At 38.8% G+C, this 14841-nt stretch overlaps 1 protein-coding gene and 1 pseudogene across 1 annotated transcript; one reads left to right on the top strand and one right to left on the bottom strand.

Annotated features, from left to right (window-relative positions):
• Window positions 1–6276: 6276 nt before the first annotated feature.
• LOC126600226 (26S proteasome non-ATPase regulatory subunit 6 homolog) lies at window positions 6277–9322 on the top strand. Its single transcript, XM_050266792.1, has 8 exons — window positions 6277–6535; window positions 6643–6757; window positions 7460–7550; window positions 7661–7806; window positions 7900–8119; window positions 8241–8349; window positions 8564–8732; window positions 8883–9322. Exons 1-8 carry the CDS (start codon window positions 6400–6402, stop codon window positions 9055–9057), a joined length of 1161 nt encoding a protein of 386 aa, XP_050122749.1. The 5' UTR covers window positions 6277–6399; the 3' UTR covers window positions 9058–9322.
• Window positions 9323–11760: 2438 nt separating this feature from the next.
• Window positions 11761–14137, bottom strand: LOC126600365 (cytochrome P450 736A117-like; annotated as a pseudogene).
• Window positions 14138–14841: the final 704 nt, after the last annotated feature.

Genomic DNA, 14841 nt, shown 5'->3' with positions numbered 1-14841 from the left:
TGGATAGCGAAGGCCCATAAGCCCAAAATAGCACCAACGAGGTCATCAAAAGTACGCCCAGTACTCCACAATTATTCGGCAACCTGAACTATTACCACCAACCAGGTGACCAAAAGTACGTTCAGTACTCCAAAATTATTCGGCAACCCGCCGCTATTACCACCAACCAGGTGATGAGATGTACAACCCGTACTCTAATTTGGCAACTAGCCATCCATGCCACCAACTAGGTGATGAAATGTACAACTTATACTCCCATTCATGCCACCAACCAGGTGATCAAAAGTACGCCTAGTACTCCAAATTATATATGAGCATTACTCATGTCATTCATACATAAACATTCATAAGCATCACTCATGACAATCATACATAAACATTCATGACCATCATTCATGTCAACATTCATGAGCATCACTCATGACAACATCCATGAGCATCACTCATGACAACATCCATGAGCATTACTCATGACAACATCCATGAGCATTACTCATGTCAACATCCATGAGCATCACTCATGTCAATCAAACATTCATGAGCATCACTCATGTTAAATCAGCTTCAAAAGCTTCATTTACAGAGCTTTAGCTTCAAAAGTTTCATTTACAGAGCTCTAGCTTCAAAAGCTTCATTTACAAAAGCTCTAGCTTCGAAAGCTTCATTTACAGAGCTCCAGCTTCAAAGCTTCACTTGCAAAGCTTCACCTATAAAGCTTCAGTGCAAGGTATACAAATACCGCCCCCGAACAACCACCACTTCGGCCCATACATAGATCCAATTTGAAGTCTCTAGCCAACAGACTCTATTGACCGAAGACTTGGAGGACTACATTATGTACCATATATTGGGCCTCAACTGGGCCTCATGAAAAATACTTGGGGGACTTAGCCCATTACTTATGTATTGAGGAGCGAGCCCTTATTTTATAAAAGGGACTCCCTCACCACCATTAGAGAGCATCGCCGCCTACTGAGCAACCGTCTCGCTGCGAGCATCAACTATAACCCATCATTTATGTATTGAGGAACGAGCCCTTATTCTATAAAATGGACTCCCTCACCATCATTAGAAAGCATCAACTCTAGCTCATCATTCATGTATTGAGGAGCGGGCCCTTATTCTATAAAAGGGACTCCCTCACCTTCAAACGCTGCAAGCCGAGCTAACCAAGGCAACATAAGCCACGAGCCGAGCAGCCTCACAGCGTGTGCTACTTCTAGTTGAGCGTCATTTCAGATTGAGCACTGCCTCATATCGAGCATCAGTTCAAGACAGCATCTAGTTACTTCGGCCCACATATGGATTGAATTTCAAGTCTTTAGCCAAAAGACTCTCTTGACTGAAGACTTGGGGGACTACTATTTATACCATATTTAGGGCCTCGTATTTAGACCTCGTATAAATACTCGGGGGACTTTAATGTAATTATGTGATAAAGGAAAGGGCAAATATGTAAGAAGTGAGGAGTCTTTATTCTATAAAAGGACCCCTCACCCTCACAATTAGGAGATGCCAATTCCTAAGGCTCCTCACCCCTCTCCAAGCTCTCACTCTTAGAGCTCTCTCTCACCTCTCAGATAAATACATATTCAGTGTGGACGTAGCCCAAACCTTGGGGTGAACCACGATACATCTTGTGTCATTTACATTACATGCAAATTCACGGTTGGATTTACGTTGTTCCAAGACCTCCGGTTTTGTGCATCAACAACTCTAAATTGGACTTAATCTCTCTCTAATACATAAGATTAAAAAGTTAAATTCAAAATTGACTTGGCATTGGAGTTTTAATCACTTGCATCGCTACATTTGGAGTCAAATATGACTTTTAACCTTTGTATTCTAAAACGAAGACAACCTCATATACCCAAATGCAAGTCCAAATTTTTAACATTTACTGGTTTGGTCTGGTCTGGTTCACCTTTGATATCCAACAATTACCTAATAATTGGAGTCGATTGAGTTTTCTATTGCTTCTCGAAAATGCAATGGAGCGGCTCACTTAGCGGCTTCATTTATAATGAGGAATAGAGGCACTATAGATTGGGTATGACGTTCTTGGGATAATTGTCTAAAATTTTGGCCAAAAATGTAAACGTTTCAATCCATATTTAATAATATCTACTATCGTTTGACCACAAAAAAAAAAGAAAAAAAAAACACAATAAAGACTATGTTGTGACACAAATTCTAGCGCAAGTACGATTTTGTAAATAAGTAGTAGATTATATTTTGTACTACTATAAATAAAAGCACGGTAATGAGAAATGCACATAACATAAATTTCTCAACTCTGTCATCTTTCTTTGACTCACCATCTTTCACTCTCTCCCTTCAATAAAATAGGCCGCAACACACTACAATTACCTTTTTTTACTTTTTGCTTCCCTTGATTTACTATGGGGGTGTAGTCAACTTGGATTTCAGAGGATTTTAATAGACATTTTTAAGTGACATATTTTAGAGGATTTTAATATATTCTACAAGCGTATACGGATTTTGATAGATTTATATGGATTTCACCTATAGATTTCTATGGATTTGTATGGATTTTTTCTAGGATTTCTTAGGACTTTTATCCTGCCAATCAATGGAGAGCCTACATATGAATTCATCTCTAATTTCTCCTCAACTACAAAACACTCCACCCACGGACCCAAACTCAAATCCCCCATGTCCCCGGATGCTCAAGAACTGTTGCCAAAGTTGTTTCATTAGGCTCAAATCCATCACCCCTCATTTCCCGAAACAACCCTCATCGCATCTCCAGCACACCTCATATTGCAATACCCAGCAATCATGGAATTACATTGTAACAACTCGTCCCAATTAATATAACGGATTTTGGAACGGAAAGGTATTTTGGTATTTTCATTATGGTTGGACTAGATATTTTGAAATGGGTTGCTTTTGGGCTTTATTTTATATTTGATGTGCCTAAGTGGGCCCCACTCCTTTTGGTTTGTCTCCCGGCCCTCTTCCCTTTCTTCATTTTGGATCCATGAGCTCTCTCTCTCTCTCTCATCTCTGCCTCCACTCTCTCATTCTCTTTATTTCTCATCTCTCCCCGAGCTTTCTTTCTCTGCAACTCTCCATCTCCTCTCTGAACCACACACACAAAGCAACCACAACTACCTCAAACCACCACCACTTGGATGGAGAGGCTTCGAAAACCCCAAGTTAAGCACCAGGAAACCCTACAGTGACGGTGTCACTATTCATCGTCTTCCCCGACGTGTTTCATGATTTTTCGACGTTAGTAAGCTTCTAGAAATCCTTGGGATGTGTTTTAGGATTAGATCGAAGCTTGTTTTGAGTTGTACATATGTGTTAATTGCAGAAAATAGCTTGGAGTAGCTTTTCCTAGTTTTCCAACTAACAGCGCCATTTTTTAGGCGTTTTCCGGCCAAACCACGACGAGTTAGCCATCGTGCAAGGTACCATTCTCTTCATCTCATCAAGTACTACAACTTTGGTTTTTGAATCACTTGAATTGGTTGAGTATCGAAGAAGTTATGGGCGTTTGAATTTGTGCCCAGAAACTAGGCAAACTTGGCCTGAAAACGAGTTAAACCCGATCCACAACCTTACCCGGCCCAATGTTATTGGGCCATAGAACTTGGCCCAAACTCTCGGCCCAATCCATAATTGTGACCTATTGAACCCAGCTCAGTTACAAGCTTAAACCTAAATGAGACCCAGCCCAACCCTTTAGCCTGGGCCTAACCCAATAAACTAGGCCCAAGCCCAACTACCTCAGGCCCAAACCCAAGGAAAATCGGCCCAACCCATAACCAATCCTTGAACCCAGGCTGTGAACACGCAGGTTTTGGCCGACGTGTGGAGCACATGTTCCTTCACTGGAGATACTATACTCCGCCACTATCCACAATGGTGACTTTTCCGATAACCCAAATCGGCATATGCGGCAGCACGTGAAGGTGCGTGCAACGGCGCATGGGGGTACCCGAGGTTCCCCTATATATTTTTCGACGTCCTGAATCCGTTTATGACGTCTGTTTCCCAAAATTCAACTATTTTAGTATAATTTTATTAATTGGTACCCTTATGTGCTTAGGTGCAAGTGTTTATGACGTTTCCATCCTCTCTAGTTTGTACGGCTCTTTGACGGCAAAGTATTTGTGAGTGGACCCTTTCCAAAATGCATGTTTTACTATTGGAAATGCATACATGAAAAACATGATTTTATGTCTATGTTTTATGAAACGTTTATGAGTAAATTGGTTTCATGCTTTATGAATTATCATGCTCATTCGACTTTACGTTCTTAGTGGTATATATGATTGATGACTATATACCCATTGATAAACGTGGTTTTACGATATGACATTTTAGTTACTGAGCTCCGATTTAAGATATATATATATATATATTAGAAATATTATGTTTAATTTTTATGTGCTTATTTAATGGCTATTCATATGATACTGCTTACGAGTGAATGATACTTATATTGGCTTTGACCGGGCATTTGTTTAGTGGCTTCGGCCGAAAGATACTTATATTGGCTTCGACCGGAAGATACTTATATTGGCTTCGGCTAAGCATTTGGTTGGTGGCTTCGGCCAAAAGATACTTATATTGGCTTTGGCTGGGTGTTTGGTTGGTGGCTTCGGTCGGAAGATATTTATATGGGCTTCGGCAGGGTATTTGTTTAGTGGCTTCGGCCGAAAGATACTTATATTGGCTTCGACCGGAAGATACTTATATTGGCTTCGGCTAAGCATTTGGTTGGTGGCTTCGGCCAAAAGATACTTATATTGGCTTTGGCTGGGTGTTTGGTTGGTGGCTTCGGTCGGAAGATATTTATATGGGCTTCGGCAGGGTATTTGGTTAGTGGCTTCGGCCGAAAGATACTTATATATTGGCTTCGGCCAGAAGATGTAGTGCCTACGGGCGATTGTGATACTACTACTAAACACAACATTATATACGATATATGTTTTTGCCCAAAGGTTTTATGGTATGCTAGGGTTTTTGAAAAACTTATTACATATTATACTATTGAGTTATCATAAACCTTGGGGGTTAGTACGTTGATGAATAACTGTTTCAGTATTACTTATATATAAACTTGGTCCACTCATGTTTTGTTTTGCGCCCCCTCAGGACTTAGAATCGAGACATACAATCACAACGTCAAGGCACTCTCGCATCGACATCTTTGAATTCTTTTGGTGTAGGACCCATCTCCTTGTTCATTCAATTTCATATTATTCATTTTTAGTGTCTCGGATTTAGTTGTATGCTCTGAATACATTCCATAAATGCATATTCATTATAATTAAATTTTCAAGTTTTATTTATGTCAGTTAATTGTTCTTAGTTCTCATGCGTCCTAATATGGCTTCATCACCTTCGGGTGTCGGCCACACATGCTTACCTTGGTGTTTGGTAAATATCAGGGTCGGGCGTGTCATACACAAAACCAAATCCCTCTCAATAATTTCATCAAACACTTTCCGTGCAAAAACCCACTCACCACATCTTGCATACATAGTAATCAAAGAGTGACTCACTTGTCCATCTTTATTCAATGCCATCCATGATTTGTATTGGATTTGAGCAACAACAAACACTCACAAGCTTTAATCACAACCTTACCTGCAATAGCATGGGATTGTTCATCCAATAAAGGCAAAGCACGAAAATCAAACCCATTTGGCAGTGCATGGGTGGGATTGTTCATCCAATATGGCAATGGGTGGGTCACGGGAAGGGATGAGGTGTGGTGAAAGCAAGTTAGAGAAATGAGGATTTGGAAATATGTTATGTATAGATGGTGAGCTGCTCACTGGGTTCTCAAGCGAGGCAAAAAATGAGGAAGACTATTCCTCTTCTACAGATAGAATCCTTTGTTCTTGAAATGAAATCATTGGGATGGAGGTTGGATTATTTATGGCATTTGTTATTTATACTTCTACTCTCAAATCCATCAAAATCCTTCATCCATTAAAATCTTAGCAAATCTTTGATATTTTCACACACCTAGACTTCTGAACTTTTTAAAATCTTCATCGACTACCTATAGATTTAGATGTATTCTTTAAAATCCTTTAAAATTCTAATTTAACTAGACCAGAATTTCAAAATCTTTTAAAATTCTCTTGTAAAATTTAATTAACTACTCTTGAATGTTAAAATCTATTAAAATACTATCAAATCCTATCAAATCTTAATTTAACAACATCCCCTTCCCCCAATCTACCTTTCGTGTTGAAAAAGACTTAACCCTTAATTACCAAGCGAGAGAATAAAGATACTCACTAGGCCAAAACACACAGTCGTTTCACTTCCTCCTCCTTCAAGCAAAGCACAAAGAATTCCCGACTCGGAGACCTAACTCACCCGAGTCACCACCACCACCGATTCCAAATGGAGGCCCAAGAGGGGACGCAGCAGCCGCACCTTGTGCTCGCAAACAAGCTCTTCCTCCTTTCCCATTCCGATGTCCCGGACATCGAAAAGGTCCAACTCAGGGACGAGGTTTTCACCTCCGTCAAAGCCGACGGTAAGATCGCCTATTTTTCACTAAATTGAACCCATTTTTGCATTGCCTGTGTTTTCAATTTCGGTTTTTGCGTATCGCGGATTGAGTTTCGGTTTGATGTTTTGTAGATATGGCGCCGTTGTACGAAACCCTAGTCTCCGAATCGGTGCTTGAGCTGGACCAGGGCGTTATGGACTCGATGAGGGCGAAGAACCAGGAGGAGCTCAAGAAGCTTGACGAAAAGTAAGTTCTTTATTGTTTTTTCTCGTTTTAAATTTTGATTTTGGTCCAGATTGTGTTTGGTTACTGAGAATTATGCGAAAAGAGAACTAGGGATTGAAATTTATGCTTTGGACGCTTCACCGTGAGATACGAAGCTACAAAAATTTGCTATTACTTAGGTAACTTGTTGAACTAGGCTTGCACAAGTGATGTAGTTTTGTGAGATGGGATGCTGATGGGGTATGAATTCTTCATTGACATATTCGTAATCCGTTGGAGTTTTATTGTAAATTAAGTCGGATGACAAGATTTGTTTGAATTGTATAGGGTGAAAAATATTGTTGTTTGTACTATTATTATAGTCATTGCAATGAAGTAATTTCTGTTACCAAGTAAGTTATATGGTCGGCTTTGTTTAGGATTGCTGAGGCAGAAAAGAACTTTGATAACTTGTTGAATTAGGCTTTACGCAGGTGATATAGTTTTGCGGGATTGGATGCTAATGGAGTATGAGTTCTTTGTTGGCCAACCGTTGGTTTTTTTTCACAGTGGGTTAAGTGGAATGACAAGATGTGTTTGAATTTTCTAGTTTGAAGAACTTTGTTATTTGTGCTATTATTACTGCAATTGATTTGATTTATTAGATCTTGAATTTTAATGAACTTTTTTTCGTGATAAAGTGGTTTCCTTTACCAAGAAGCTTATCTGGTTGCCTTTGTTTAGGATTGCTGACGCGGAAGAGAACTTAGGGGAAAGTGAGGTTCGAGAAGCTCACTTGGCCAAGTCCCTGTTTTTCATTCGTATTGGCGACAAGGTAGATAAGTGGTAACTTAATTGTTATACGAGTCATAGCTGCATTTTATTTTTCCCCTTTTAGTGGTATGCCTCAGTTTGACTTCAAAAATTCTTCCCTTATGAACCTAGGAGAAAGCATTGGAACAACTCAAAGTAACGGAAAGCAAGACAGTTGCAGTTGGGCAAAAGATGGACTTGGTCTTCCATACACTGCAACTTGGTTTCTTTTACATGGATTTTGACCTCATTTCTAAGAGTATTGACAAAGCGAAGAAGTAAGTAGTAGTGACGTGGATTTATGAGCTGCAGTTTTTGGTTCTAAATTTGGTAGCTGAGCTTTGTTTGTAACCATTGTATCATGATGGCAGCTTATTTGAAGAGGGAGGTGATTGGGAAAGGAAGAATCGTTTGAAGGTTTATGAAGGCTTGTACTGCATGTCCACTCGGAATTTTAAGAAGGCTGCTGATTTGTTCTTGGATTCGATTTCTACCTTCACCACTTATGAAATATTTCCATATGATATCTTCATATTTTATACCGTCCTTACAAGCATTATATCGTTGGACAGAGTTTCTTTAAAACAAAAGGTAAACTGCTTTCTTACTGCATGCTTTGTGATTTTGCTTTCCTGTTTTATATGTTTCTCCCATTGTGTTAATTAATGCGTGTTCTTACAAGAAATTAATAATTTTGAACAATATGTTGCAGGTCGTGGATGCTCCAGAGATATTGACAGTGATTGGGAAGATTCCGTACCTTACCGAGTTTTTGAACTCTCTTTATGATTGCCAATACAAATCATTTTTCAAAGCATTTGGTAAGTAGACAACTAACTTAAATCATAAGAGATCTATGCAGTGATTATTGTCTGACATGATATGGTTGCATGATATTAGAACTTTGGTTCGACTATATAATGTGCTTCAGTTTTGCATTTTCCTGAGCTACCGGAACGTTAATTGGTCCAGTCGTATCTCAACCAAACCAACATTTTCCTGAGCTACCGGAACTGTAATTTTTTTGTTTTTCAGCTGGCCTGACAGAGCAGATAAAGTTGGACCGTTATTTGCATCCACACTTCCGGTATTACATGAGGGAGATCCGAACTGTTGTTTATTCCCAGTTCTTGGAATCCTACAAGAGTGTCACTATTGAAGCAATGGCTAAAGCATTTGGCGTCACTGTGGATTTCATTGATCTGTAAGTGACTGAGTCTTATAGTTACCTCGTATCAGGTTTATTATATGTTGTTTTATAAGTTCTGGTCCCTGATTTTGTGATGAAGCTGTTGTCCAGTATTTTACGTATACTTGCTTTCTGCATAAACATAACCGATTCTACTATATACAGGGAGTTGTCTCGTTTCATTGCGGCAGGGAAGCTTCATTGCAAGATTGACAAAGTTGCTGGTGTACTAGAAACTAACCGTCCGGATGCTAAGAATTCACTGTACCAAGCAACCATCAAACAAGGGGACTTCTTATTGAACCGCATCCAGAAGCTATCTCGTGTCATTGACCTGTAGATAGGCTTTCTGCGTTTGGAACGTGGTCACAAAGAACTTCAGAGCATAGCAACTTGTGTCGTTTTACTTCTCATTCGTTGAAACTAAGTTGTATTTCTCCTTTTCTCCAAATTTATGTAGAATTCAAGTACTCTGTATCGAGTTTCTGCTTTTCTCTTCTAATTGTTATTCATCGTAGTTTTTTGACTCTGTGGAAGCAAAATCGTAGCATTCTTGACACTTGCTGCGGAATTATTGAACTGGCTCGGTGCCAGAACTTGGAACACCTGCTGCCTGCTTTGTTTAATTGCTTTTTTTCCCCCTAATTTCTCAATGTTTGAAGCGTCGTTGGATTCGATAAAAGATGCACAAGCATATGATAGCATATAACAACATTACATATATTCTAGTCAAAACCATTACAAGAATAGAGATGCAATACAACAGAAGTAACCGAATCCAATACAATCCAGAGCAAATTATAGTCGTTTACTAGAATACAGCAAGTGATGAGTAAAAAGTACGAGTAAATTAAAATCAAAGTCTAGAACTAAATTAAATTAAGAGTGAGAGTGCATTGTTGGATGAATCCTTGTTACGAACAATGCATGCAGTGTCTGAGCCTAGATAAAAGTACAGTAAAGGAAATAATTTTCTAACATTAACTGAAACGCATGTTAGACCAGTCTTCGTTGCTTGCCACAAATTCTAGCTACTAAGTTCTGGATGAGCGCAAAACAGAAAGTGTGAGTGGACAATATAAAGATTTACTAAAATCTTTGTTTTTCGTAACATAATAACCCATTACCGTAAAACCGTATAGTTTCTGAAATCATACTACAAATAAGTATGAAAAGTTAAGGATCATAATATAAAAGCAGTTATGTTGAGGGTACAAGGAAATCACAAATATCTCAACAAGTGTAACACAATGTACTCATAAAAAACAGACACAAGTCCATGTAAAAAGTAGCTACATGAACATGATGGGTGTAATAATCTACAATCGAGTACTACATACACGTGAAGATGACACTAAGCACGTCCCATACGAGCCATAGATGCAAGAGCAACTAGTACAAGCTGGAACCTACAATGAATTTAATGTGAGCGTAATGGTGCGATGTGAACATCACATGACGGTGGTCCTGACTCGGACGAGTACCTTAAACACTGGTTTAAGCATGCATGATGAGCAGGTACAATATGTACGACCATAACATCCAAATTTCATAAATCTCTACCCAACTTCAACATGTAACATTTCTAAGTAAAAATATGGTATGAATTCATTAAAATCATTATGGAAACTATAAATATAATGTGTATGAAAAGAAAGCCCACTCACTGATATGCCATCGGGTTGTAGCCGCTTTGCCTGGCCTGGCCGCTAAACTCCTTGGATAAGTCTCTCCTATATATCAAACACTATACTAATCATTATGCTACTCAAAGCTCATAAATACTAATGAAATGACTCAAAATTCCCTTTGTTTGCTCAAAACAGTGAAAGTACTTAAAATTGGGCTCACGGGATTTCACGCATCTTCACTCGCCGGCCAGTAGCCGTCATGCATCACCATGCACTGGTACCTGTAATGGTCACCGACATGTGGAATATTACGTTGCCATTGGCCTGGATCTTCCAAATTCCGGTCACCTAACAAAATATAGCCAGGGAAGGAATATACCTGCTATTAACAAAATATACTGACGTCGTTAGAGAATATTTCGTCGTTATAAAATATTCGCTCATCTCCTACCTCACATCGATCGCCATCCGTCGGCCAGACTTTGTCAGAATCTGGTTATTGGTCGGAAAATTTCCAAAAACCCACCAGTGTCCAAAACCCAACCATTTTTTTTTTATCAAATTCACAATCTAGACTAATTCGAGGGTGTAGAATTCAAATCTCACCTCTAGAAAATCAGTCCCACAATCACAATGGTGATAGTTAGGAGGTTTGATCTCGTCGGAGAACAGCGGTGGTTTTACCTTTTTCCTCCATGCGAAGTGAGAGAGAGAGAGAGTGAGGGTTGGCGGAAGGGGGTGTGAGAGGAGAGAATCGGTAGGAGCAAGACAAAGAGGGAGTGTGCTGCAGAAAATAAAGAGGAGATGGGTCGTAGTCACACATAAATCAACAAACAAAATAGTAAAGATCTAGAAAGTGGTAACATTACTAAATTGTACCTGACATTAAAGTTCCGTAAAATTTTTATTTGAACACCAAATTCCTTTTTGTTTGTTCTCTCGCATTCGTATCAACGAGTAAGGCTCAAATATGGAAAGAAAAAAGACAAAATATGAAATGACCTAAAATGTCTACATAAAGCTTTTACTTAGCCCTTGTGAAAAATAAAATGAAAGACGAGTAACATATATAATAGCAGACCATTGACACTATGTCCACTACTAGGAACTCAAATCTACAGCATTATTGTATATTAAGTTCATCAAGTTATGTACTTGTATCTTCCAAACCAAAAGTACTTACGTATTCCTGGGAAGATCCTTCAAATGCAAGATAGCTCGGAATAATGTCCAATTCAGCTTCCAATGGATAATTGTGCATTACTAAAACCCTTCAAATATTTGATAAGTTCTTAATATTGTTTACTTAATTTGTTAATGTTAAGTGTCACTGAATATCAAGAAGATCAAAGCAAGCATCTGATGTTGATAGGCAAAAATTGAATTGACGTGATTAATGTGCTACGCCCAAATTCAAATTTCCCATTGATATTAAACTTGATTCTTATTTGACAATCATCCACCATCCACGTACGAGCGTACGCGTGGTTAGTTCATAAATAGTTAACATATGCCACAATATTGAAACCCAGAAGCAATTAATTACCACAAAGGCAGCAATAATCGACCTTGAAACAAAATCCGAGGATTTTTTGAGAGAGCTGCTGCACCAAATACACACCCACAAGAGTAGCCAAGGCCTCCATATGATCTGCTCACTCAAAATATGCAAACCCTAGCAAGCTCATGACCGATGTGGAACAGCGATGGCGGTAAGAGGAGATTTTTTGCGCATGGTTAAACCCTTGGATTCAGTCATATCTAAACCTCCAGCTGATCATGTTGGCAATTTCCAATCGTACTTCTGCACTACATTTGCCAAAGCAAGCTCAATAATAACTGTGGTAAACTGAATTGCTGGGCAGCTCCTCCTGCCAGATCCGTACGGAAGGTAGTGGAAGTCATTCCCTTTATAATTTATTCCGCTATTCACGATCCTCTCCGGCTCAAACTCATCCGGCTTGCTGTAATAGTTTGGGTCTCTTGCAATGCCCCACAGATTGACTATAACTTGTGTGTTAGCTTTGATGTCGTAGCCATTTATTTTCACATCTTGGGTTAATATTCTGGGGATTAGTATTGGAAGAATAGGATATAAGCGAAGAGTCTCCTTGATCACTGCCTTGAGATAATGCATTTCAACCAAATCGTCTTCTGTTATTATCTCCTTTCTGTTTCCAACAATCCCCCTCACCTCATTTTGCAATTTCTTCATCATCATTGGATGTCTTAAAAGCTCAGACATTGCCCAGACTATGACTGAGTATGTATCAGTTCCAGCCGCAAACACATCCTGCAAAAATCGAAGTAAATTAATGGTCACCTAGTAATACAGAACCTCTTAAATTAGCCTATAGCGAATCTTAAGCCACTGTGGATAGCTATGAGGGCATGTAAGGTGACGGGTAGTAGACTACGTCCTGGGTTCAAAATCCTAATAGAAAAAATAACCTATAGCTAATCTTAATACGCAAACTATATATAATATAGCTATCTAATTAATGTGATACTCTGACTGCCTTTCAGCTTCTCAGGTGGTCGTAACAATTCAGTAATTAACAAAGACACTCTTAACAACTTTAAGTTTTCAACAAAAAATTTAAGGAACCCAATTAGAGGAAAAAAAATTCAAGTGTGTTTTTATAACGTATTGGAGTTGGAAGTGTTTACCTCTAAAGTGTAAAGTTGTCAGTTACTTACACGTGAAAAGCCCTAAAAATTTCAAGTTCAACAGCTCAAGATGAGAGAGAGAGAGAGAGAGAGAGGCTTACCATGATATGGTAACTGTTTCAATAGGAAAACTAAACAAGTTTTCTTTCTGAATCCAACACAGAAAGTCCACAAAATCCTTTTGATCCTTGTTGCTATCCACATTAGAGATATGATCCACCACATGGTCTTGAACAACTTTCTCTAAAAAATGATCAAACTTCTTAGCCACCTTGTCCAATCTTGCATCCATACCGTTGACACGGCTCAACCAAGCAAGTGATGGGATATAGTCCCCGATATAGACACTTCCCAGTAACTCCATGAACTCCGCCACAAGTTCCCTATACATCCTCCCATCTTCTCCATCACTGTACTTCCTCCCGAAAGCCACTCTAGAGATCACGTCATTCGTAAGCGTCGTAAACATTTTGCTTAAATTGACTTCCTTTGATGATGATGACAATGACTGCTTATTTATGTTGTTGATCATGAGTTTTATTTCCTCTTCTCTCACCGAACGAAAAGAGCGAACCCTTTCATTGTTCAGCAGATGCAAAACAGTCAAACTCTTCATCTGCCTCCAGTACTCTCCGTAAGGTGCCGCTGACATGTCTTTGTAATTGTATAAAAGCTTCCCGAAGACAGTGATCTTGGGCCGGTTGCAGAATATGAGATCATGAGTTTTCAAGACCTACCGGGCAGTCTCAGCGGATAGACAATGAGGACGGGGACACTTCCGAAGTGGAGAAGCATAAGAGGGCCATGGCAACGGGATAAGGCATGAAGCGAGCGATATGGGCGCAAGCCTAGTTGGTGAAGGTTTCCAATGATGGGGAGTTTTGGTGGAGAAGGAGGTGAATTAATACTAGTAGTGGAGAAATATTTGCATAGGATGATGATCAAACTAACAAGAAGTACTAGTCTGAGTGTGAAGAAAAAATTAGGACGTTGGTGCAACAAGCTTGAGAAGGATTCAATATTGATCAGCTCCTGCATTATTGGCAGGAGGTTATCAAGCTTCAGCATCTCTTTGTTCTTCTTAATTTGATCGACCTGTTTGTGTTTTGTGTGAATTTTTTTTCTTCAGCTAGCTACGCATCTATAATTGTACACTTTTACATGGAGTGTCCATTAAGTTATTAAGTTTTGATCGCTAAATCTTAATTATTGAATTTTAATTTAAAAAATATTCGACGACTTAAAAAACACTGAATCATATTAGAAAACTTGGGGAGGACATAGATACAGAGGATCTGCATGCAAAGAAATACTAAACAATCTTTTTATACATTTAACATGCATTAATTGATCACGAAAAATAACCCCTTCATTTTCCAGCTCGATGTCGTTTGGTTAGAAGTTTTCTCAGCAATTCTTAATACTATTTCATGGTTTTGTGATTTACTGAGGATTTGGGTGAGTCAAAACACAGCAAATTTCCTGAATATTTGGTACTAAGTTTAAGTGAAATCTTGAATTTTCTGGTCATGTTGTAATATCTTAATGTGAAAGTACAGAGTCCAAAAATTAATGACGATAAATTCATGTCGCCCACTAATTATCTAATAGTTCATTGGAAGAAAAAAAAGTACTGGTACTCTTCTTTCTGTAAAATATACCACAAAGTTTCCCCTTTTTATAAGTCTTACAAAACAAAATTTCGGTCAAGTCGATGAACCCTAACCAACGGAGAACACTTAATTACAGATCTATTTTCAAAAACAGTCTCGAACAAATCTTATCCAATGTACAAAATACTCGTAAATAATACTATGATCGTA

The sequence above is a fragment of the Malus sylvestris genome, chromosome 14 (genome assembly GCF_916048215.2).
Source record: "Malus sylvestris chromosome 14, drMalSylv7.2, whole genome shotgun sequence".
In the NCBI taxonomy this organism is placed as follows: Eukaryota; Viridiplantae; Streptophyta; class Magnoliopsida; order Rosales; family Rosaceae; genus Malus; species Malus sylvestris.
The sequence above is the reverse complement of the archived record's forward strand: the minus strand, read 5'-3'. Positions and strand labels throughout refer to the sequence as shown.